Below are 27,242 nucleotides of genomic sequence, written 5' to 3'. Positions count from 1 at the left end.
AACTGTAAAAGCAAACAAATATTCTAATAGACATTTTCTTAGAAAAGTCTAATTGCTATGATTTAAAAACACCCCTGCAGCTTGATGAGTAAGCATGTGTTTACCTATTTTGCGATTACCTCTCTTACTTCTTTTGTGTATTTTTTAACTTGTATTTCTAGGAGATATTTCTGTGAGTATTTCAGTATCAAACTGCCAGATTCAAGAAAATGTGGTGAGTATGTACCTACTAATATAAAACTTGGTACTGTTATCTTTTATTGGAAAATAAGAGCATCATAAAATGCATTGTTATTGATCTGACATTTTAATTTTTTAGTATTTTCTAGAAAATTAAATAGGGTCCCTTTGGATGTTTTTCCTCTATAAAATTTTAGAAACATTACATTGTATCAATTTTTAGTGATTTTCTGTAATCTATTCTGTAGTGTGCAGAGTTAAATAACTATTTTTCATTTAGGTAAGCAATTATAATGCAGTGCCTGATTTTTTATGTATTTGACCCATCTTGATACTGGAATTTTAAATGGTTGATGTTATGTAATACCAGATAAAATAGATAAATTATTTGAGTTTCATGAGGAGCTTAAACATGCCCTTATTCTGTTTCCCTGATTGCCACCCAGGAGTGCTGTCATATGACAAGGAGTTACACATACACTTACCATCACTTGTACTTATTAAGGAGACCTGATAAAACTGCGTAAATGAGATTTTATGGGGCCACATTCTAGCACCCTAGTCAACTGTATGACCTAATTCCATCAGCTCAGTTTTTGAAAATTCTATGTAGATCATATACATATTATGAAGTTAATTTACACTCTGTCATATGTTTGCTTTTTTTTATTATACTTTGTCACTGTGGCAGGAAGCCCAAAAGTAATGAGGCCTTTCCTACCTCATCCTGTGACTCAGATTTTTCCCTTAATTTTGACTGCTATGCCTGTGACCAAAAGGAAAATATTTGTAGCCTTACACTGGTCTGAGTTTACTTTTTAAAAAGTAAACTCCATGAAACTTAATTTATCACCAGCATAACTTTGCAACCTTTACTAAATTGGCATAAAGTAAACTAAAAACCAATATGCTTGAGAGAATTAGGAAAAGTTCATAACAAAAATTAGCTGTATTCTTGTTCAGTCAGTCAGGAGACAGATAAAGACCTCTTATTCTATTAGTCACAAGATAGATAAAGATTTCTGTTGCTCTTACTTAGCCAGAGAAAACTTTGGGAACTACTTATCTACCTATAAGTCTCTTGGCAAATTCTAGATTCCTTTGCGCTTCTTCCACCCACAAATTCTAGGTGGCCATTGAGCTATTAGAAAAAAATGAAGTAATACTTGAAGTAGTAGGACTCAGACTACTAACATAGTATTAATTTCTTTTTTTGTCTTCAGACAACCTTGAACTCTGAACCTTAGATACTCTGAAGGGATCACAGGTTAGAGAGAACTTATGGTTTTTTTCTGGAGAAGAGACGAAGGAAAAGGATAGGAATATATAGAATATTCAAAGGGTAAGATGTGATGTAAAGGGCCTTTTGGTTTTGAAAGGACAATGGTAAAAGGGTAGAGGATAGGCAGAAAATTCCTTGGTATGTCATAGCAATACTGAAAGTGAAAAAGTATTACAGTATACTTTCATGATTGTCATCATCATTTCACAGACTGTAAACAAAGTCATTTAAAACTGAATGCTTTACTTAGCAATTATTATTTCAAAGAGGAAAGAGTAGATGCTTGGAAACTTGTAACCTCTATGAGTGGAAAAAGTGAAACAGTTTGGCCACCTTATAAATGAGAATTTCATTATCCGTTTGTTGTGTCTCTGGCTCACTCACAGTGATTCAGCCCCTTTTCCTTCCAGTTTAAATTCATCTGATGTAGATGATTGGTAAACAAGCAGCCTTACCATTTTAGCCATAAAGAATGAAATGGTTGGAATCAGGACTCACACAGACTTGGGATTGGGAACCATGATTATTTAATGTAAAATTTCTAAATAACCATCTCCATAAGCAAATCCGTTTTTAAATACTGGCGTTATATATGTAAATGACATTATATAGTTTTAAGTCTTTTTTTCTCCCTAATGAAACCTATTTACTTGAACACTGAAAAATTTCTGCTGCTTAAGAGCAGAATAATTTTCAAACATTACGACATTAAATTGAAGGACAAGTTTTTAATATTATCATTATATTGTAGATTTCATCTGGCATTTAAATTGTTTATGCTTAAATTCATCAAGTATTAATGATATATTTATTAAAATTATAGAGTTTATTAGGACTAATATGTTGTTCCACTTCATGTTTGTTTTTCTCTGGGCTTGCACGTATAGGACATCAGCACAGTTTATCAGATTTTTCCTGATGAAGTATTGGGTTCTGGACAGTTTGGAATTGTGTATGGAGGTATGTTGATTCACCAAATACTTTTATTAATTTAAAGTTTTGGCTACTTGTGTTAAGAAAATTAATATCTCCAAGAAGAATATAAAAACCTATATGTAAATGTGTTTTGTATGTTATGTCTTTCTGTCACTTACCTTTTTAGAAATTTCTCTTGAGGTGATCACTAACTGGAAAATTAGCACACGTCTGTTTTGAAAGAGGAATTTTTCTACTCCTACAAAATTTCTTTTGCTTAAATGTTGACAAACTCTATACACAATAATGGTTAAATACTGGTTTACACAGGCAAAATATTGAGAAACAAGGAAACTGTAATTTGGAAACATTCTTTTTCCTCTTAGCATATTTTGTCACAATGCTGTAGAAATCCATTCTTGTAACTAGGCAAAAACTAGTCTATTCTAACGTCTTTATTAGATGTTAGAATCTAGCATCTTCTATTCTAACATCTTTAGGAATGTTATGTATTTTGTTAAGGTTTGTAGTTTTTACATGTTTGAAGTAAAATATTAAATTTTTACATTTTTCTTATTCTCAGGTTATTTGGTGAATTTAGTTAAAACTTCTGTCTTAGATTCTAGTCAGTTCAATCACATTTTTCAAATCCTTAGGAAAGATATCAGTTTTTTTTCCCCATTTATTTTTAATAGTTGGAGGCTAATCACTTTACAGTACCTCAGTGGGTCTTGTCATACATTGACATGAATCAGCCATGGATTTACATGTATTCCCCATCCCGATCAAAGATATTAGTTTTTTTACTTGCCCTGTAAAAGGGCCTCATAGCTTTTAATTACTTAATATAATCTGTAACAGATTATCTTTTTTGTGAGATGGGGTGCTTTGAAATAATCACAATGTTTGATTCTATTACTTATCATAGTATAATATTGTGCTTCTTTATTTAAAAACTAATTAAATTCTACTCTGTTTTACAAAGTAATTTTGATTCTTATAAAATGTACAAATCATTTTTTTTGACAGAAAACCTGTCAGTGAGTCAGCAACCACTGTACTTTCTGTCAAGGCCTAACAGTGTGATTGGGGAGACTTAAGTACAACACAGGGAATTGTTCTGCAGTGTCATAATTGCATGCATGCAAAAAAAAAAAATCATGGTGTATAGAGCATGGTGCTATGCTTAGTCGCTCAGTCATGTTCAACTCTTTGAGACCCCATGGACTGTAGCCCACCAGGCTCCTCTGTCCATGGAATTCTCCAGACAAGAACACTGGAGTGGGTGCCATGCCCTCCTCCAGGGGATCTCCTCAACCCAGGCAGATTGCAGGCAGATTGAGCCGTCTGAGCCACCAGGGAAGCCCAAGAATACTGGAGTGGGTAGCCAGTCCCTTCTCCAGGGCATCCCCCTGACCCAGAAATTGAACCAGGGTCTCCTGCATTGCAGGTGGATTCTTTACCAGCTGAGCTACCAGGGAAGCCCATGAAGTACGGTAAATACACATAACTGAATATAGTGTGAGGGTGAAATGGGTAAGAAATGAAATTAGAGAAACCAGCATGTGCCAGATTGTTTGTAACATCCACCAGTGAAGGAGCGGGTTTAGCAGGAGGCCTCCACAGGGAAGACGAGAAAGTCACACCTGGACACATACGGATGAAGCAGATAAGAACAGTCACAGAAGACAGGTCAAGTGCCATAGCGACAGAAACGTGGGGACTAAAAAAGCCACAGTCTCGCAGGCAGTAGCCACAGTAAAAGTCTGAGTTGGAATAGAGATTGCAGCCAGTCAAAGTAAAGAACCTGAAAACAAGACAATAGTTTTGTCAATTGTGAAGGGAAGCCTTCTCGGAGGAGTTGGAAGGAACAGTGAAAGTGGTTGTAGGGAGAAGGGACACTAGAATTACACCAAATATAGAAATAATAGAATTTCGAATTAGTTTATATGTGACCAAAAATAGTGAGTAATTAGTTTCACTTTCAAATTCAATTAGCATGACTATATTCTGTATCTTCTATAATCTGGCAGTGTAGAAGTGGACAGTTTGAGGGGGCCCTTTGATTCCCTGGAAGGTTTATTGTGAAAATTACGTTGACTATGATATATGTAAAGGGCCTGTCAGATGATGACGATGGTGATAATAATGATGATAACTTGTTTTTTGAGTGTGTATAGTTATCTGGGCACTGTGTACTGTACATATCTTGTTACATCTATTTCTTACAACAGTGCTACCATTGAAGATGAGGAACTCAGAAAGCTTTAGTGGTTTGCTCAAGACCATGAAGCTATTAGTGGCAAGATTTTTATTCTTTCTGTTATAACATACATTAGTTTATCAGGACTTCATCCTTTCTTAAGGAGAGTACTTTTGCCAGTGGTATGAATATTTTCCATATTAAGTAGCTCAATATCCTTTTTCTAAAACATATGTTTTATAAGAAAATATCAGTTGTTCATATGAATAGCTTTTAATGTCCTAATTCTTTTGTGTTTTGAATTTGGCTAAGTTTATAGTGTATATTTGATCTATAATAATGGAGCTAAGAAATGAAATCTTGATGGGCAAAAGTCAGTGCTCCCCAGAAATGTTAATTTTTTCAGTAAAACATTTTTATAATTCTAAAATGTCCTTATAAATTCTGGTATTCTTTAATAGAGATGATTTTTAATAAGATTATGCTAATATTTCTTTTTTATTTTAAAGGAAAACATCGTAAAACAGGAAGAGATGTAGCTATTAAGATCATTGACAAGTTAAGGTTTCCAACAAAACAAGAAAGCCAGCTTCGTAATGAGGTTGCAATTCTTCAGGTACTTTTTGTTTTTTATGTGGGGACTATAATATATCCCATTAACTTCTGCAAAACGAAGAAAAATTACCCATTATCTGTGGCATAGATATTTAGTAACATGTTTAAATAAGTGAAAAGGCAGATCAAGCATCAAACCACTGCCTGGGTGGTATCTTCCCTGAGACTAGGCAGCAGCTTTTCCTTTTTATGTGCTTAATTCTAGGTTTTAATGTGTTATTAATTCTCATTAAATGAATAATGTTTCAGCATTTGCCCATAGTGGACATGCTGCGACCTTTTTGTTTTACATTATCAATGACCTTGCCTTCATAAACACTCCTCCTTTATGCTGTGATAATTATATGAATTGAGTATATGTCAGTATGTAGCTGTCAGCATATCAAGTAAAAGAGTAATACATGCCTGAGAATCAGATGATCTTGATCTTATTAATGTCCTCTCTGTGTCTCACTGTAAGCCTTTTATTTAATATTGAGACTACTCCTTAACTCTTCTCATTTTTTAAGCTAATTCCCTTTTTAAAACCATAATTTTTAATGAAAAGTATTATGTGATATACATAATTTTTTAAATTATTAAAACTTTTTATGCAGATCAAAAGGAAATGGAGCAGTTGTTTACTAAATATGGCCAACCTAGCTGTCCAGTCTGGACAGTTTAGATCCTTGATAAATGCCCATTTTTATATAACTTCCATAATTATCTCCTTGACATACAAGCTGATCATAATTTCTAATTTATAGTTTTATTAAATAATATTCATCTGAGCATTGCTTGCAAAATAAAACAGATAGCATTTCTTCATTTATTGTTTCATATAAATGCCATTTATTGAGTTTATATAATAAAAAAGTTGAAAAAGATAAGATTTTCTGCCCTAAAGGATCTCTTGTGTACAGACAACCAAAATAATTGTTGCTGTACATTAAAAAATGACATAGACTTTTCTGAGACTCATGTGTTCTAAAAGCTGGTGTTTTTGTACTTTTGGACAACTAATGTAACTCAAAGAACTACCACAGTGTTCTCTGCCTTCTTGGAAGAAGATAACCACAGATCTTAAGCTGACAATTCATGCCTAGTTTAGTGCTGGCTACTCAGGTTCTTTTGTAAAAAATTCTTAACTTGACCACATTGAGCTGCTGCGTCTGAAAACTTAGTGACACCATTCCATACTTGGACCCCCCCTCTTCCAGTCCACCCTCACCTGATGTCCTGAAGGCCGACTCCTCTGAGCCTTGCCACAGTTGGCATAAGGATAAGACAGTTCTCCTTCTTTACAGGACATAAGAGGAGTTTCAATTAACATGGTTATACTTTTCTATTTTTTATTGGAACTGAAGAAGAACATCTAATTCTCCCTGTATAGCCCTTTAATTAGCTTTCCTAGCATGGCAACACATTATCAGCTGCTGGCTCTGTAGTAAAGTAGAAAAATAAAATATATCACAAACTGATTCTATCTCCTTTGCCAAAGAGTAGCTGCAATCAACAGCTCAGATGCAGTAAACATGCATTTGGCAAAAATTTCATTATAATGTGGTTTTTTTTTTTTTTTTTTTTTTTTTTTGTAAATTTGATTATACTAAGGATATTGGTTCTTTTTTTTTTTTTTTTTTTATTCATATCTTTATTTTTTTTTTTTTTTTTTTTTTTAATATTATTTTATTAGTTGGAGGCCAATCACTTTACAACATTTCAGTGGGTTTTGTCATACATTGACATGAATCAGCCATATAGTTACATGTATTCCCCATCCCGATCCCCCCTCCCACCTCCCTCCCCACCCGACTCCTCAGGGTCCTCCCAGTGCACCAGGCCCGAGCACCTGACTCATGTATCCCACCTGGGCTGGTGGTCCGTTTCACCATAGATAATATACATGCTGTTCTTTCAAAACATCCCACCCTCACGTTCTCCCCCAGAGTTCAAAAGTCTGTTCTGTATTTCTGTGTCTCTTTTTCTGTTTTGCATATAGGGTTATCGCCACCATCTATCTAAATTCCGTATATATGTGTTAGTATACTGTAATGTTCTTTATCTTTCTGACTTACTTCACTCTGTATAATGGGCTCCAGTTTCATCCATCGAAACAAAAGACCTAAACATAGAAAACTATAAAACACTGATGAAAGAAATCAAAGAGGACACAAACAGTTGGAGAAACATACCGTGTTCATGGATTGGAAGAATCAATATTGTCAAAATGGCTATTCTACCCAAAGCAATCTATAGATTCAATGCAATCCCTATCAAGCTACCAACGGTATTTTTCACAGAATTAGAACAAATAATTTCACAATTTGTATGGAAATACAAAAAACCTCGAATAGCCAAAGTAATCTTGAGAAAGAAGAATGGAACTGGAGGAATCAACCTGCCTGACTTCAGACTCTACTACAAAGCCACAGTCATCAAGACAGTATGGTACTGGCACAAAGACAGAAATATAGATCAATGGAACAGAATAGAAAGCCCAGAGATAAATCCACGAACCTATGGACAGCTTATCTTTATAATGTGGTTTTCTATAAAGAATTTGGTTAGGTTGAAAGTCAGATTTTGTCCCTTGAGCATACGAAGAGTTTGAGCAGTTCACATATTATTATGGCCTGAAATCTCAAGAATCCTCATCAGTTATCATTCATCCCCATTGTCCCCAGTTGTTTATCACTTCCTTCATCAAACTCATATTTATTGAGTATATATCATGAGCTAAGCTCTGTTCTTGGCTCAGTGGATACAGTGGGGACAAAGACACTCAAGTCCTTCCTGTCATGAGTCTTTAAATTGTATTTAAATTGTCTTTAAATTGTCTTTTCAGGTTTACTTTTAGCCTGATGTTTACAACATATTTATATGTTGAATTTTTAATTACAAAACTTGTACAAGGAGTCTTATTAAAGCTTGGTTTATGTATATGAGATTTGAGAGTTCATTCTTTACCAAAAGTTGACATTTGTTTCAAACTTGTTCACCAGAAATTAGTCTGGTCTATATTCTCTTTTTCCATAGCACTTACCATATTCTAGCCTATTACAGAATTTTATTTATTATATTTGCTGTGGGGTTTCTTTCCCCATCCCCAGTCCCACTTCCTGCTCTAGAATATATATGTTTCAGAAGGGCAGATGCTATTGTTTACCAACAGTATCAAATAACTGATATATATCCCAAAATATATACTGATATATCCCAAACACCAAAGATTGTTGCTGACAAAAATTAGATGCTTAGCAAATATTGGATGAATGCTTGTTGAATTAAAACTGTACAGAGACATCATCCTGTCACATAAGAAGTCATAGTATCTGACCAGGAAGCAAATGTCTGGACTCTGTTTGCTATTAATGGTTAATTGGTTAGTTAAGAAGGATTGTTTGTTCTTTGAAAGCCATCATTGCCTTGTTTTATATTTCTTATAAAAATAAATAATTCATTTTTTAAACCTGAAAAGAAAATATGGTAATAAGTAGAGAGATGAGGGGAGGATTCTGACTCACTAACTGATATGTTCAGAAAAAGTACCCTGATTGAAATCAGCCGAATGGTGCTGAAGGTTTTCTTTTCCTAATCTTGAGGAGCAGAATCCTCTCCCTCTGGATGTAAAAGTGATACACAGAAGTATTTGGTATCCTCTACCCGTGGTCTCTCGCTTATGAAAGCTAGTTTCCTGGTTTATGCTTATACCTGAAGTCTTGACTAATTCTGCCCCATCCTGTTCTTCCTTCTGAGATTCTCTGGAGAGGACCAAGTGGCTGGAAATGGCTGATGGGAGAAAATTCTCATGTAGTTCTGTTAGTTTTTTTGTTGTTGTTGAACTCTGATTTGTTTCTGTTTTCTTTTTTTTTTAATTAAAAAAGCTTATTAGCTTGTGTAGGACTTCAAAGTTGTAAAAATGTTTGTGTGAAAAGTAGGCTTCTTCTTTCTTTTTCTCGTTCATCATCTTTACTGGGCGAAGGCTTTCGAGAGGCTGATTTAGTCCTTAGAAAGCTATGCTCTGTAGATATCTTTGAACAATTAAAAAATTAAGGCAAGTGTGACTCCTTTGGCATAGTTATCCCTGATTTACATCATTTCAAATGACTGTTTTCATTATCTCTAAATGCTTTGTTATTATTATCATATTATTATTATATTTCAGAAGGATGGTAAATTAATGTAGATGTTAAACTTCATTCAAAAATTCTCAAGAGATCTTATAGTATGATTTTATAAGTTGTATCTTGATTTTTTAAAAAAGTAAATCTGAAATTTTTGTTTTTTTCTATTCATGTTAACAAAATAGGGATAAAAAGATATTTTATGACTATTGGGGCTATCACAGAAAACTGACTTTTGTAAGAAAATGCAATTAATCTTAGAAGGCTTAGAAACTTACAATCTAAAGTAAGTGATACTGGCATGATATATTTAGTACAATTTAAGTTATCAACATAGGCTTGTTCAGTCTAAAGTCATTTTTATTTTCTCACATAATATCACAATGCACAAAAGCTTTAGGATAATGCTAATGAATATATATAATTCTAACTGATATACTATTTTGTCTTTATCTTAAATATCAGCTTATTTTTTTCTAAGGAACAATACTAGAGCTTCCATTTATGATACATTATATTAAAGCATGTTGGAATACTAAAGGTACTGAATACAGAATGTAGGAAAAGATACGTAAGAATTTTACAGGCCATAGATTAAGTATATCCCCTTGTACTTATGTCCTAAAATTCCACCATCATTCTTAATTCTCTATTGTGAGGCACTGTTCTTCCCATTGAAGCATCTCTTAACTTTAAAACAAAATAACGGCAACAACAAGCTGTGTTCTTGATTTGTCTAGGCCATCGCTCGTGGCTACAGCACATTTTATACTGACGCACTTGAAATTTGTGCTCTATGCTGCTTTCCATTCTTATTCATAAATGTCTGTCTTTGGTTTCCACACCTTTTTGCAGTGTAAGGAACATTTGCCATACTCCTGTCGTCTGCCTCTGCCCAACTATCTCCCTTTGGCTATTTTTCAGTCTTTACCCGACTTGACTAGTCTCAGGGCTTCAACAGCATTGATCACTTCATCCCTGCATGCATCAGGCCCCATGTCACCTTCCCTGCCAGCTCTGCCAGCTCTGTTCTTCTTACTGACCTTCTTCCCTTCATCCAAACAGTTTATGCTAACCTGGGACTCATTCCCAGAGTGAGCTCATCCACTTTAAGAGACTCATCTGTCATTATTTCTCGGGTTATTTCCGTAATTTATCTCATGAGCTCTGTTCTTTCACAGACACTTCAGTCTCCTATTTCTGGTGTTAGGACATCTCCACTTTGCTGTGCCAGTCTTATCCAAACCAAGTAGCCAAAAACCAAGCGATTATTCCTCATGTCTTTCCCTGCAAGTTATTCTCTAATTTTATCCATTTTGCTATCATTTCTCCAGTTTTGAAGGAACTTCAATTAATTTCCTTCAATTAATAAAAATATTAAGTCATTCAACAGTGCTCTTGAAGTCCTTCCTTCTTTGATGCAAAGCAATTTATTAGGTTGTATAACAGTGAGTGAAACCTTTTAGAACATTTATGATATATTTGGACAGACAGATACAAGTAACTGCAAGTCAGGATAGCTGTGGAAACATAGAACATAGTGAAAGAAGCCATGGGTTATGGCAGAGGTCAGGGTACTGGAATGAGGGAGATTTTCAAAGAGAAATATAGCATTGGTGAAATCTTGAAAGAGTCATGAATTTTGGTGACCAAAGAAATGTTGGAAAGGGTTATTAGGCTGAGGGGCCACCTTAATAAAATAAATACACTATGAAATATAAGTAGAAAACTAGATCATTTTAAAAGAGTGGCTTCAAATCACTTCATGTGGTTTGAAAAAATAATTCTAAAAATTCTTCAAATTCTAAACACTTTGAGAATTCTCAGAAAGAATTCTAAAAATCTTTGTATCTTTGTATATTTTTAAGTTGACAACTAGAACTATTTTGTCAGAAGTCCAAAGAACTAATTTTGTACTATAGTGTAAATACTGGTATTTGAAAATAAAGCTGTTGTACAACTCATTTAAATATATGCATTACAATCTAAATATCAGAAACATTTTATATCTTTAAAGAGTCATTTAAAAATACATGCATAGGCTTTTTAAGCAATAGCAGCATATTTTACAGTATTTTTGTTTTCTTTGACTACATTATACTTTTACCACAGAAATATATTCCACCGTTATATATTTTTATACTTTAAAGTCTTTTATTGGTCCTCCTTTCATATTTATTTACAATAAAAATCATTGTGTATATTTAAATTTCTTGATTATAACACTGAATGTTTAAAGCATTCTCCTGAATTCATTTATCATTACAGTTATTTGTAAAACCTTTGTCTAGCAAGATAAATATTCTGCAAAGCTTGATCTATGCTTGTTAACATAAAAAATGAAATGTTACTGAAAGCACATTATTTAATGAAGTTTATTTTTTTAATACAGTTAATAAATTTTAGGTGATTATTATTTTTTGTTTAAACAGTTCAGCAATTTTATTCCTTTGTTAAATTGTAGAAGCCAAGTTGGAAGTGCCACCCCCGCCCCCAAATAAGATAGAAACAGTTCAAGTGATTTATCTTCAGAAATTCATCCTCTTTTAATTCTCTCTATTAATAGATCCATTAAATGCTTCTCTGCTTTTGGTGAAAGCATGCATTAGAAGCTAAGTTGCCAAAGAATTGAGTTCCAAGTTATTAGAGTTATTCCGTTTATACCAGCACAATATTTCAAAATTTCCCTTTATTTTTTCCTAGACAATTTTCTTCCCCATGGCAAGGTACCTTAGTAGTGTTTGGAATGTATAAGAAGCATACCTTCCTTTTGAAAAGTGGGAAAAAAATTATTGTGAAAGGCAACTTGGGGATTGAGAATTTGAAGAATATGGAGATTTTCTCAAATAGATCTGTATTAGAAAATTATTTATGAATTATTAAGATTCATTCATTCAAGATATAATTATTGAGTACTTCCCATCTTCCAGGTAGTAGGGGTGCAAATATAAACAAAGCAAATTTTCCTTAACGCTATCCCTCTACTCACATATCTCTTAATCTTCCATTTCCCCAAGAGTTTGCCTCCCTTAGTTTAGAGACTGCTGTGAAAGGACAGAGTACACTTAGGTGAGACAGCTGCTGCTGCTAAGTCGCTTCAGTCGTGTCCAACTCTTTGCGACCCCATAGACCGCAGCCCACCAGGCTCCTCTGTCCCTGGGATTTTCCAGGCAAGAACACTGGAGTGGGTTGCCATTTCCTTCTCCAATGCATGAAAGTAAAAAGTGAAAGTGAAATCACTCAGTCGTGCCCGACTCTAGCGACTCCATGGACTGCAGCCCACCAGGCTCCTCCATCTATGGGATTTTCCAGGCAAGAGTACTGGAGTGGGGTGCCATTGCCTTCTCCGTAGGTAAGACTAGGAAATGGCTTTTGTGAGAGTTCATGGAGAACCGTAGATATCGTGCAAAGTCAACTGGATTTTATTATGCTTGGGTGATTGAATTATTGAAATATTTTCAAAAAATTATTATGATCAGATCAGTATTGAGGGATGATATAGATAAAAAAGTTTAAATGCAAGAAAACTTTTTGGAGGTTCTACTAGTTACAATAATCAAAGCTAGTTTTAACAGTCAAAATGCCCCCATTCTGTATAAATAAGTAATTAAATTTTAGGCTCCAGTTAGAAAACTGTGATATTTTATGAGAAAGAAGAGTTTATAGATGGGCTGCTCATTGTTCCAGATATTACAGCTACCTCTAAAGCTTAGCCCTGGGAGGAAGATTGGGCATCGGGTGTGAAAGAAACCAGACAGTATGTCAGAGTGATACCTTTAAAGGCAATTCAACTTCAAGATCAGGAGTGGAATTGGTAACACAGAACAATACTGGGATGGGAGTGGGGGTGGTACACCAGCTTAAAAACAGGTTAAGCTATAGGAAAGAAATTTTATCAGTCAGGAAGGCAGGGAATCCAAATTGTCAATGTGGATGTCGTAACAGGTATAGGGGACGCTGTGGTGAGAAGAGTGATGAGGCAGCATCCAGAAATCCAGAGAACATGCTCAGTTGGGTTCTGAGAGTAAGATGAGGAGGCTCAGGTAGCATAGCCCCTGATGCATACTAGTTAGAACAGGCAGCACTGGTTCTAAATGGATTTGAGTCCAAGAAAAATACTAAGGTAATAGACAGCATAATGTTTAAAGAGCATAGCTTCTGGGCTTAGACTGCCAGGGTTCTCACATCAGGCTTAAGAGTCTTAGGAGCTTGGATAAGTTACTTAGATTCTCTGAGTCTCAATTTCCTTATCCATAAAACTTTGTACAGATGTTATAAGAATTGAGTACAATAATTTGTTGAACTTCTTAGTGCCTGGCATATAGTAAAGATTCCATACTTATCTTACTATTAATAGTATTGACACCACTTGTCTAGCTCCTAGGAATTATTTCAAATAACTTGATATTGAATTTCTTAAATAGAGAACGTAGAGACATATAATTTCATGTTAACAAAGAGCACGGTTGACTCAAAACCTGAGGTCCAGCTGAACATATATTAACATATGCCTGGCCCCTAGTAAACACTCGGTAAATACTTGTTGAGCAAATTATATTGCCACAGCTGAAGGAAACAGAGTGGTATAGAATTGCAAAGCATGCCAGTAAGATAATAAAGTATACTTTACCTTCATCCTTTTTGACTACAAAACATGGTAATTTATCTTCCCAGAACAAGATTAAATATGTGTCTTGTAAATACCTGGCTTTGTTCTCTTAGTCTAAAAAGATGATCAAGAGTAGGTGGAAAGAGATAATCATCACAGGAAACCAGAGAATAATATTGCTAAGCATGAGTGGGAAAATGAAAATTTGCAGAAGCTGGTGATTTTATTTAAAGCATGAAGGAGTAAACGTTTCTTTCTCAGGAGAAAAATATTCAAAAAGTACTTTATCTTTTATGTTTAATAAAAAGTTTATACTTCTGTTGTTTCACCTTATATGTTCATATTTCTTCAAATACTTTTTCTTTTTTATATTACTACGTGAACAATTTTCATGAAGTTGTTTCTTTTGAAGACCTGTTTTACGGCTCTAAAGTGGTCTTGTTATCTTCTGCATGCTCTAAAAAAAATAGTCTGTAAATTATGTATATATGTGTCTAAAGTAGAAGAAAAAACTTTTTAAAATCTATTGTAATAAAAAGAAAACAAACTTGAAAAATTTTCTGACTAGATATTGTGTTCCATAGCAATTTAGTCATAATGAAAACTTAGTGTCAGATGGCCAGCTTCCAGTCGAGCTTTTCAGTTTTTTCTTAAGTTTCTTTTAATCTTAGTTTCCTTAATTATGGATTAGAATTCATCTGACTCGATGTGCTTGCTTCACAAGGAAGCAATGTTTTATGGGGAATGTTTTACGGGGGTTGAATTAAATAATATATAAAGTGTTTTTAATGTTTTAATATTTAGTTTTGTTTATTTATTTGCTGCACCAGGTCTATTTTATTTATTGCTTATTTGGTTTATTTTTGGCACACAGGATCTTAGGTCTTCATCGTGGCATGCAGGATCTTTAGTTGCCGTATGCGTTCTCTTAGTTGCGGCATGTGGGATCTAGTTCCCTGACTAGGGTTTGAACCCAGTCCCCCTGCACTGAGAGTGCAGAGTCAGCCTCTGGACCACCAGAGAAGACCCTAAAGTGTTTTTTAAAATCAGTGTTCCCCAACGTATTTTTGGAAGATCATGTCTTCTGAGTTCCTTCATGGAAGAAGGTGAGGATTATGATGTGCTCAAAAGGAAAGCTTAGAAAATACTGCATGCTACATCCAGGTCATCTACATCTTGGAAGTGAATAGTCTTTCACTTAAAGATTCTGAGATGCCCCATAATTAAGAACCTGTTCAATTTTGATAATATGCCATCTAAGTGCCACAAAGTCCTTGTACAATGTAAGATAACACAGTCTGACTTTTTTGCATGTGACTTTCTGTCCTCTAACTCTGTCCAGTATACCTGGTATGCTCACTCCAAGTCCCGGTACCCAGTACTAAGACTTCAGGTAGATTATGTGTCTGTACAGGTCATTTAATCTCATAGTAGAATGTTATGCTTTCCGGAGTGGTGACATCTAAGTATAGTAATTAGGTTACAGTAATACACTTTGTTAAAAATTACACTTTAAATCTAACATCGGGATGAGATTGGATTCATGTGTTCATGTTTCCAGCCAGGTAGGTTAGCAGGAAATAAAAGTGTTCCAGGTGTGTGTCTATTGCCATTCATTTGTAGCAAATAGAAAAAAAGTTCAGCTGTTTGATCCAGTTTTTAACTTTTGTGTGCAGTAAACACACCTTGATCTACAAATTCCAGCTTCCTTATTTTAACATGACATTCTTTTAATTTATGCCTTTTCACTAAACACAAACTGAGTAATGGCATGGAGGAAAGAAGGTCACACTTTATGGGTGGAATATTTACTAACACTGATTTTTTTTTTTTTTTTTAAGTAACAATCAGCTATTGATTTTTTGTCTTTTAAGCCTTCGTTCTTATTCTCAAATAGTGCATCCTTTTGCCTAAATTCAGCTTGAAACTGGCGTTGGTCAGGGGTCTGGGGGTAGATACCTGGATGTGTACAATATTCTTGCTGTGTAAGGGCCTTTCATTTGGTAGAAGTCACTCCCTCGACTCTCCAAAATTTAGTAACAACTTCAGTCATATACAGACAGTGCCAGTGGAACCTCAGTGTATGAGTCCAATGGTGGGTTTAGGAATCTAGATTTTGCTTTTTAGATTTCCCACTCATACCCCCTAAAAGATTCCTAGTGATGAGCAGAAAATAGCACATATTTTTATACTAATTCTACCTGGTGAAAAGGCTAGAAACATGAGTGGTGATGGGAGGGTTTTTTAAGTATGTTTTTTGCATACTCCTCTCTCTCTGCATTCAATCTCTTCTCCTTGTATAAGGAAAGGAGAGAACTCATTCCATTTATCGTGTGTCTGCATGGCCTTGAAATCTAAAGCTAGATTAAAGCAGTTCCAGAAAAGATGAAGTTCAGAATGATTGAGAGGATTGTAGATAGGTTTATGGATATATGTGAATACAGGAATTACATATCAGGCCTCACCTGATTGTTTTTTTTCTTCTATGCAAATATTGAAGTGATTCTTTAAAAAATTTTTCTTGGGCCAGTGTTACTTAATAGGATGTACAGAACGTGTAGCTAACTTAAGATGGAAAAAATAATGGTAAATTGTGCATTGTAAGCTAGCCATCTAAAAGCTGACTCCCCTTCTTGATATCTGGACACAATATATGCATTATATTAACAGCCGGTGGAGATGCTTCAACTTATTTCTTCCACAAAATTTTGAACTATTTTAACCAGGGTCAATCTGAGTTAATTAATGCTACACAAAAATATAATATTACATTGCAAGTTCTGATGGATGGTATATGCAAATAGTTTTACCAGGAATGATCAGGTCATTTCTGAGTTCACAGAGTCTAATAGGTTAAATTTGGTTTTGACTCCATTGATCTAAATGTCAGCCAGTGATTCACAGGAGGGTGGATTGTTACTTCTGGTCTTACTGAAGTAATATTGGTGCATTTATTCCTCTGACATTATATGCTAGCTTTATTGGTTCTGAGATATTATCAATGTGCATTCCCAAAATGTTACCTCCTAAAAGATAACTGCTAGAGTATGAAAATGTTTATAAATTGTAGGCTTTTGTCAACCGAACATGAGATAAGGACACATTTGCATGTAACAACCAAATGATCCCCCCCCCCATGTTAAGTCAGGAGGTCTCTCATGTGGTGTAACATAGCCCTCACCTGTTGACATCAGAGTAGAAGCACCTCTGTCATCATTGAAGTTTAAAAATACAGCATGAGGGAAGATGATGTTGTTGTTTAGTCACTAAGTCATACCCAACTCTTTTGCAACTCACGAACTGTAGCCCACCACGATCCTCCGTCCCTGGGTTTCTCCAGGCAAGAATACTGGAGTGGGTTGCCATTCCTTCTCCAGGGGAGCTTCCTGACCCAGGGATCTAACCCGTGTCTCCTAAATTGGCAGGCAGATTCTTTACCATTGAGCCGTCAGGGAAGTCCATGAGGGAAGATGCGTGCATACTTCATGCTAAGTTGCTTCAGTCGTGTCCGACTCTCTGTGACCCTGTGGACTATAACCCACCAGGCTCCTCTATCCATGGGATTCTCCAGACAAGAGTACTAGAGTGAGTTGGCATGTCCTCCTACAGGGGATCTTCCTGACCCAGGGATTGAACCTGCATTTCTTCAATCTGCTGCATTGGCAGGCAGGTTCTTTACCATTAGAGCCACCTTGGAAGATAGGAGAGGACAAATTAGAAGGCGTTAAGTGTGGGCTTCATACTTCAAACTTCCTTTAGATGAAAGACAAAAGGAAATTTTCTTTTCTTTCACTTTAAATTTCTGGTTATCAAACTAAAGAGAGAATTTAGGCGAGATAGCTGAGTTTACCACATTAATTTGGGTATTATCTTTCACACGTCTTATAATCATCTCCTCTCTACACTGACTTTTTAGCAACTATCAAGGTGTTGTTCCATGCTATATCCTCTTCATAAGTTATTAAGTGATTGTCGTTTCTAGGGTCAGTAAGTGAAGCCTAAATTTTAAAGACTGTAATTAGAAAGTGTATAAGAGGGTGTGTTCTTTCACTTCAGGAGTGACCGTCAGCAGAGCCGTTGCCATTCTGCTCTGCCTCACTTCCCCGTGCTCGCCGCTGCACACCGCTCTGCTGGTGTATTCCGTCTGCTCCGTATGCCATTTAGAACTTAGACCCTGGATTCTCACTCTTAATTTTCTTCCTTTCTGTCTCAGTATGACCTCAATCACTTAGTCGTTTGATAGGAAAGTAGTTAGAAGTTCCCGCATTAAGGCTGACTCCTAAATAACCTGTTGAATAGAGATCTTGAATCTAATTTTTCTCTTTCCTACCTCTCATATGTTTGAGTATAATAATCCTGAAGGTAGAAGAAGGGGAAAACATGACATTAATTTATCACAGCTAGATGTTTGAATGAATTCACAATGTTAGGTTTACAATAAAGCAGCAGTGTTAGAATTAAAGATTAAAGTAAAATAACCCTCAATGCAAACCTAAAATGCATAATATAAAATAGAATACATGTATAAACTAAAATTTTTAATTGAATGTTATTTATAAAGTATTACTGCTTTTATAAAATCTTTTGCTTTTAATGACTAGCTTCCATTAATTACATAAGAACTCTCTAGGCAGTTTGAGTCAGAAAATTTTTGTTTTGATCTCCAAATGGCATTTCCTCCCAGACTTCAAAATAACTCATATTCACCCCATGGATATGTCATCAATCTGTAATGTGTGAATGGACACTATTCTTTCCTATATTTGACCAAATGTTTCATTTCCTGAAAATTAGTTTTCTTAAATGTAACAAACAGATGGCCACAAAGTCCTGTAGTAGCTACTGTGCCATGAAATTTATTATCCAAATCCCTGAGTTAGGCCTGAGAAGTTAACAAAAGTTCTTTCTGAACACTACTATGCCATAGTTGATGTTATAATCACCAAACCATTTTTAAGTTAATTAATTTACTTTAGACTTTAAAAGGAAAAGTTTGAAAAACTATTTCATAGTTTCTGTAAAAAGTTAAAATTGTGAACAAGTCACATCAGCTACTTTGATTAAAGCTCATCTTAGAGTTGATCTTAAGGTGTTAAAAAGGCAATATGAATGATACATGATACAAAATAGTAACTTATTTTTTTTCCCTCTCTAGTCTTCAAATATCTTCTCTAGGCTCAGTAAATTAACTTCTCATCAGTATAGAGATTTTTGTTAATGAACATGATTCTGTATATTCTGCTTTCTTTTGTTACTGTCGAATGTAAAAGCAAGTTTGGTCGTTTTATGAGTGCAAAAACCTATAGCTTTTGAGTAGGCATCTGTAATGGCTTTGTCTCAACCATACATAATGAACTCAAAAAGTATCAACTTATTATATATCAGCTATGCAGAAAAAATAAAGTCATTTTGCTATTGGAAAGGTTTTTCAGCTACCATTCAATATATTCTTTAGCAAACGTGTAAAATGTAAAGGTTTTGTATGTGAAAGGTCAAGGACCAAGTACAATGAATGTAGGAGCTGAAAGTTTTCCGAGACATATTTCTTTTACCAGTTGCGTTCACGTGACCTTTAATTCAACGAATTCATTGAATATACTTTATTTCCTAAAATACATACCTAAGTATATTCAAAGTCCTATTAGAGGACTATTAGAGGAGAATAGAAGCTATTAGAGGACATTTATACAGTCCTTCAGAGTCCATGGGGAAGTCGTTGACAGAAAACAATCTCATTAATTCATTTATACTTTTGGTCTGAACATTCTGGGAAAATACAAATTAAATAAGCACATATTAAAGTCTCATCTGATGTCTAAGGCAGCGAGCAGAATTGCCAGAGTAGTGGACGGGGTTCTCATCCAGCGAGGCAGGTTCTCATCATGGGAGCTACTGCCAACCATAGTACATGTCCGTTTTGAGTCAATGCCAGGCTGTCTGTACTGAGGAATTACATGGAGGGCAGTGATGGTGCAGATACACTCACGTCCCCCCCGCTGTTCACCACCAGCATCTGTCCGTGAGGTCTGAAGACCAAGCCATTGCAGGTTGCCAATAATTTGTGAAAATTTCATTTTGCATTTAATTTTATGACTGACTAAGATTTTTTCCCTTGGAATAAAGGATTTATTTTCTTCCCTATGTTCAACTGTTAACACATTTAAGTCAGTCTGTGTTTTTTGTTTTTTTTTTTTCTTTCAGTAATTTTTATTCAAGATGATTGTTTTTCCCCATTTTTCATTGAAATATTAGTGGAATATGTAATAATTCTTTTAATGTTAGGATTTTTTGTTGTGTGCAGGAAAAAAAAAAGGTCAAATGATCAAAGGCTTTTGTTGACGACCCCAGACCAACATTCAGAGTTAAGCATCATTACAAGGGCCCATCTAATGTTAAGAGTAATTTTACTTGACATGCGTGACAATTAACATGTCAAGCCAAATGCAGCCTATCATTATTGGCCATTAGTTTATTGTGGAAATATTTATTGAGTGCTTGAGAACTATGAAGCACTACCACATAGCATGATGTCCTGAACAAAACAGGGGCTCAATAATATTTGCTGTTTTCACGGGTATCTTTACTCTTGTGTAAGAGCTTTTATAGCAAACTAGAGCAGCCTCCAAGAGCGCAGCAGCTCCAAAAGATTTTGATTAATGTGCTTCATCAGTGCAGTCAGATGCACTCCATGAACGTATTTCATCTTGTCTACATTAAATTTCTATCAAGTGTGTATGGAAGGCCTAGTAAACTTATTTAGGACTGTATACTTAATATCGGAGATGATCCTAAGAAACTACAGATTTTTCAATATGATATTCTAATTAAAACCTAATTAGCAATTCACTGTGCTGGAATTTTGATTTATAGCATAGGAAAAAATATTCACTGTGCACAGAAAGTCAAGATGTATTTTTTGGAGACATTAGAATTTCAAAAATACAAGGCAGCACATGTGGAATTTAGAGGTGTTAAAAATCTTAAGTGTGGGTTTCTCCATAGCTTTAAGCTTGAACAGTTTTGTATAATCAGTGAGCTTGCCAAACAGTATCAAAAAACTCATTTTCTTCAAGTGCTTTATTTATCTTTAATAGAACCTTCATCACCCTGGTGTTGTAAATTTGGAGTGTATGTTTGAGACGCCTGAAAGAGTGTTTGTTGTTATGGAAAAACTCCATGGAGACATGCTGGAGATGATCTTGTCAAGTGAAAAGGGCAGGTTGCCAGAGCCCATAACGAAGTTTTTAATTACTCAGGTAAGAAATCAATTAGAGTCAGGAAATAAAAAAGGTAATATTTAATATCGGATGTTATCACTGTTTAACTAGAGCTTTCTAGCACTGTTGTTTAGTCCCTACCTCCAGAGTCTGAACTACACTTAAAAAAAAAAAGTTGAAAAGGCTTATTGTATTATCTAATTTATATCTGTAGTAGTCAGGGTTTAGGCCAGTACCAAATGAATAATGTGTGTACAGGCCCAGGTATTAAAACTGCTCATGAAATTTTAAAATGCACAGTGGCTGAGTCCTGAATCTTTGAAAATATTCAGGAATGTGTATCCTATTAGATATCATTGAATTCTTTTATCTTTACCTGTTTTGGCTGCCATCTGGTTACCATAATATAGTACTTTTTCCAATAAAGTTTCCTTAGAAACATGGTAGCTTATTTCAGGGTCTGAAGCGTAAAGAAATGTCACTGTTCATTTTGAGTTTTCTCTTGACCCTCTAAATTTATGTCCTAGTAGAGAACATTTTGAAACAACCTTTTAGATTAAAATCAGCTGATGTTGATGATTTTCTCCTCTATAGATACTTGTGGCTTTGCGGCATCTACACTTTAAAAATATTGTTCATTGTGACCTCAAACCAGAAAACGTGTTGCTAGCATCAGCTGATCCTTTCCCTCAGGCAAGTATGAAAGCCTCTCTCAGCAAAAAGGCAGCCGACAGCATCACTGGCTGCCTTGCTGCGTTCTGTCACCCTTTCTCCTCAAAACTTTCACTGCCTGCTGTCATCTGTTTGTTACCGTCTTGTATTGTGGGGACTGCCTTTCTCGTTCTGCATCTCAGTCCGGCCTGCCTTTATAATCCGATGCACACCAGGCCTCTCATTCTGCTTCTGCTGCTGTGGTGTGGACATCCTAGAGGACAGACAGCCCTGGGTCAGTGCTGGGAGCACTGGCCTGAGAGGGAGACAGCTTCAGAGTCCCAGGGATGCTACCACCTGTCTGATGTTAGGCAGGATATTGGAGTTCAGTGTTGTTCCCAGGGATGAAGACAGAAGTTTCTTCTTTTCCTCAAATCAGAGAATGCAAAACAACTGGATCTCTTTCCAGAGACCCTCGTGTCTGGAGTGACCTGACCGCGGTGGCTGCTCGGTGCTGCTTTCATGATGCCCTCGGGTCCTGGCTTCCTGTCCCTGCAGAGCTAATTTTTAGGATATTGTGGATGATGGCATGTGCTTATCCTTCAACCTTTATTTATAATAAGTCCTTGAGTTAAATCCATCACTTTGCATGAAGTTTTCCTGCCTTGTAAAACAGAATAACCTACTTTTATGTATACATATTTTCACCTTTGTCTCTCAGTTCTAGGGAGGAGGATGGAAAAATGTTCAGGTGATTTTTTATGAATAAAAATATACTTTTGTGTCTTTTCATAAATTACTATCCTCAAGTACATAAAATAGAAAATAGCTATTAGTTCTACCATGAGAAATCCATACAATATGTATAAAGCATTATAGTTGTTTTTTAGCTGTTGTGGACCAAGACACAGACTGACCCACAAATTTGTGACCTGATCATATCTTCAAACTGTTATTATCAACAGGTGAAACTTTGTGATTTTGGTTTTGCCCGAATCATTGGAGAGAAGTCTTTCCGGAGGTCAGTGGTGGGTACCCCAGCTTACCTGGCTCCTGAGGTTCTAAGGAACAAGGGCTATAATCGCTCTCTAGACATGTGGTCTGTTGGGGTTATCATCTATGTAAGCTTAAGTGGCACGTTCCCATTTAATGAAGATGAGGACATTCACGACCAAATCCAGAATGCAGCTTTCATGTATCCACCGAATCCTTGGAAGGAAATCTCTCATGAAGGTAATATCTCCTATTCAGAAGTGATAATGATTTCCTCATTAAATGTTACATTATTAATTCAGTCGTGAAATTTAAATTGATAAATGCTCATGGCTAATTGCCCCACCAGAGTAGGGGCACAAATTGATTGAGGTGGGTTGAGAAGTAAAGGAAATGGAGACAAAAATATCTACTCGTGAAATTTATATGTAGAGAAATTGAGGAATACAAATTTGAGGTAAATGAAATAAAGAGAAACTGTTCATCATTGGTTTATTTCCTAAAAACTTATGAATATTTATACATAGATATAATGGCAATACTTGATCTTAACTAACAGTAATCTTTGATTTACTGTATGCCTATTTATGTTTTAAGCACTTTTAACTTAAAATGGACACAAGAACCTTTTGATACTGATATTTTAGTTAATCCCATTACATTTATTAGTATACTGAGTTCTTTGTATACCATTTTCCTGTATGTGACTTTAGAGCATGTATATAATATTTTATTTAGTCATTTCCCTAGTGTTATCCTTTCGATTATTTCTATTTATTCAGTGTTAGATAACTTTCATGTATAATTTCTTATATAGATCCTGATTTTTTAGGGTAGATTACCTTGGCAGTGTTGCATTACTTAAAACTAAGTTCTCCTTAATAAATATTTACTTCTTAAAGGGAGAGTGATAGATAGTTTAAAAAGAAGTGGTGGGGCCAGTCAGGGTAGAGAAAATGGCTCCCTGCATGCATGCTTCAGGAAGGAGTTCCTCATGAACTTGCTTTGGAGTTTATTTAATTCTCACCCCAAAAAATCCTTAAGATAGATTTTACTATTGTATCTAGATTTCAGGCAAGGACATTGAGGTAAAAGGAGTGAACCCCCCACCAAAATCACAAAGCTGGTAAATGGCAGAGCCAGAATTTATACTCAGATGGTCTGAGCATCCATTCTTTAACCCTTAGTTGTGCTTCCTTTTTAGTTTTCAGGCAGCATCTAGTTCCAAGTTTGTTGAGACTTTTTAACCAGTTAAAAAGGCAAATACATTCATAGATAAATATCTGCTTGATACCTGTTATTACACATGGTGGTAAAGAAATTGGAAAAAAGCATGTATAAACTGCCTGGATAATTAGTTCTTAGACTACTGTTCATTGTAAATGGCATTATCCATCCATTATCAAAGCTTTGAGTTACTATTGGCTGCAACTTTCTTTAAATTTTATTGAAAGAGAATTGATTTACAATGTTGTGTTAATTTCTTCTATGCAGTAAAGTGACTCACTTTTATATATATATTTTTTCATATTATTTTCCATTATAATTTGTCTCAGGATATTGAATATAGCTCTCTGTGCTACGCAGTAGGACCTTGTTTATCCATCGTATATATAATAGTTTGCCTCTCCTAATGCCAAACTCCCATTCCTTCCTTCCCCTACTTTGCCTCCACCTTGGCAGCCACAGTTCTGTTCTCTCTGTCTGTGAGTCTGTTTTTGTTTCACAGATATGTTGATTTCTATCATGTTTTAGATTCCACATGTAAGTGATTATCATACGATATTTGTCTTTCTCTGACTTACTTCACTTAGTGTGATAATTGCTGTGTCTGTCCATGTTTCCATAAGAGGCATTATTGCATTCTTTTTGATGACTGAGTAATATTCCATTATATAATATATACTTTCTTCTTTATCTGTTTATCTGTTGATGGACATTTAGGTTGCTTCCACGTCTTGGCTATTGTAAATAGAGCTGCTATTAACATAGGGGTGCACTTATCTTTTTGAATAATAGTTTTGTATGGGTATATACACAGGAGTAGGTTGCTGGATCATATGGCAGCTCTGTTTTTTAGTTTTTTGAGGAACCTCTGTAATGCTCTCCACAGTGGCTGCACCAATTTACATTTGTACCACAGTGTAGAAGGGTTCCCCCTTCTCCATATCCTCTCCAGCATTTATTATTTGTAGACTTTTTGATGATGACCAGTTTGACTGGTATCTCATTGTAGTTTTGAGTTTGACTAACATTGTCTAATTAGCTGAAATTATAGCTAGGTAGATATTTCTTAATGGAATCTTCGACCTTCAAAAGAACTACCACGCAGCTGAAAGACTAATGAAATATATTTAGGATAAGTCAACAGAGGCAAAAAGGAAAATGTAATTCTTTTTCCTACCCAGGAAGCAGAAAAGAGGGAATTGTCAAATAACCTTGTGACCTGAACTTGCCGGGGAACATTACCCTTAAATGCACTTAGCATTATGTTTGATACCTGTAATCTAGAAATCCAGTAAAAATAACTTGATGTTGTTAACCACAGTGCAAATGTGAAATATCTCTACAGCCAGTCGAACATTTTCCTGTTCTGCAGGAATCTTTGGAAAATTAGGAAAATAGCCTTCACATTAAAATGTTTTTTTCCTTGGAGTAGTAGAGTACTTTGCTTGAAGAAGTGGAACAAATCATGCTTGGTCTCTGGTATCATGTAAATATGCTGGCCTTCTATGTGGATGTAATCTTCTTAGCTATAGGCTGTGAATGTTTAATTATCACTTTATTAGAAAGCAGAAGAATGGATATCAACAGCTCAAGGAACTTTTGCTGGGAAACTACAATATACATGTGTAAGTAATGTGAAAGTAAAAGACGAAACATAAAATATCTTTCAAACAACGTGAAAGTTTCTAGGGGAGATGAGTTATATGAACTTGGGAAAATTATCATATATTTTCCTGAATTGTTAGCTTGGTATAAAATCAGGGTCTCCCAAGTTCATATGAGAAGGAATCACTGTGGACTTGACTAGTCAGAATTAAATTTTCATAGGAGATGGAACTTAGGCCAGTCACTAAAGAATGAAGAGATACAGCATTTCACAAAAGAGAATTACATTTTACTTGGCTATAGAAATGTCTAAGCACTGAAAATTTCCTGCCACTCAAAATGATGTGGTAACCAGCTCATGTAGGATCTTGTTCTTGTAGATGACTCAAGTATCAGTTTGCACATTTATTGTGCTTTCTTCTCAGCATCTTTTTCCAGCTCATTTCTGCATTTGAGGCACAGGAGTTGTACTGTTTGCTAACAGAAGCCCTGACAGCAAATGAGTTATCTACCTGCTGGTGTATGAACAGAAGTAATACTGAATATAAAGAAAAGCTGGCCAAATTATGTCATAATATTAACTGAGGTGTTACAAAAGTAATTATTGGCTTAAATTCTATACCATTATCTTGTTGGGAACAAATGCTTTCCAGATTAGGTATTACCACAGGTCCAGTACCAAATAATATTAAGCACGTAGGATCTGATGAGTACACAAGCAGACTGGGATCTGGCAAAGCGTGGTCAGAGCTGATCTTACAGTATACTGTAAACCACGCCAGAACCAGCGAAAATCCAGGAGCAGGGAAGTAAAAATCTAGGCACCTCAGTGACTCTAATAAATCAGAGATGAGGATCAGCAGTGAAGTAGTTTGAGATGTTGTACTTCCTGCCATTCTAATTAGCTATCACTTACCTCTTGGAGCTTCAGTTTCTCATCTGTAAAACAGAGTAATGATTCCTGCCCATGTAATGAAGTTGTAATAGAGACTGGAAGAGATAAAGGATGTGAAAGGCATTTATAGAATGCAGGTGTGGGGTGAGCCAAGGACTTGGATCTAGGAAAAGGATAGCAGAACAGTAAGCTACGCAGTTGCTCTGGCGGGTAACCAAGAATTGATTGTATAATTTTAGAAATTATATGCAAACTTCTGTGTGCATTTCCCAAGTGTTCTTCAGTCATACTGTTAGTTGTACTTTTTATTTCTTGGCATGAAAAAGCAAAAGATAGAAGAAAGTTCTAAGGTCTTTGCAGCATACCTAGATGTGTCAGAATGAGAAAATTCATTTATCATGCTTTTTTCTCTGTTAATATAGACATGGACTCAATGCAATATAATATTACATATTGGTGTGTTTGAGCTCTCATTGTGCTATTTGATCCTCACAGCAGTCCTCTAATAAGCATTTTGTTTTAGTCTCTGTATTAGTGAGAAACTAAAAGGGTTAAATCACTTGCCTAAGGTCACAGAGTTGTAGGGCTTGGATTTGAAGTCATTGATTGTCTTTTTTTTTTTTTTTTTCTTAGATAGTTGGTTTCTATTTACTGTTTGGTTTTGGCTGCTCTGGGTCTCTGTGACACTGGCGGGCTTAGGTACCTGCGGCCTGTGATGTTTTAGTTCCCCGACCAGGGATTGAA

The 27,242-nt window shown here is 35.4% G+C and overlaps 1 protein-coding gene across 2 annotated transcripts in view; it reads left to right on the top strand.

Annotated features, from left to right (window-relative positions):
* Positions 1-27,242, top strand: part of PRKD1 (protein kinase D1) — a 335,480-nt gene that overhangs the window by 289,538 nt on the left and 18,700 nt on the right. For both annotated transcript variants that reach the window (XM_065906136.1, XM_065906137.1), the window contains 6 exons: positions 162-214; positions 2,350-2,422; positions 5,090-5,196; positions 21,005-21,166; positions 21,722-21,820; positions 22,744-23,011. In XM_065906136.1, coding sequence (XP_065762208.1) covers positions 162-214; positions 2,350-2,422; positions 5,090-5,196; positions 21,005-21,166; positions 21,722-21,820; positions 22,744-23,011 — 762 coding nt within the window. The remainder of the gene's footprint in view (positions 1-161; positions 215-2,349; positions 2,423-5,089; positions 5,197-21,004; positions 21,167-21,721; positions 21,821-22,743; positions 23,012-27,242) is intronic.

This window comes from Muntiacus reevesi, chromosome 15 (genome assembly GCF_963930625.1).
Source record: "Muntiacus reevesi chromosome 15, mMunRee1.1, whole genome shotgun sequence".
Taxonomy (NCBI): domain Eukaryota; kingdom Metazoa; phylum Chordata; class Mammalia; order Artiodactyla; family Cervidae; genus Muntiacus; species Muntiacus reevesi.
Note: the sequence above shows the minus strand (reverse complement) of the source record. Positions and strands in the feature narration are given on the sequence as shown.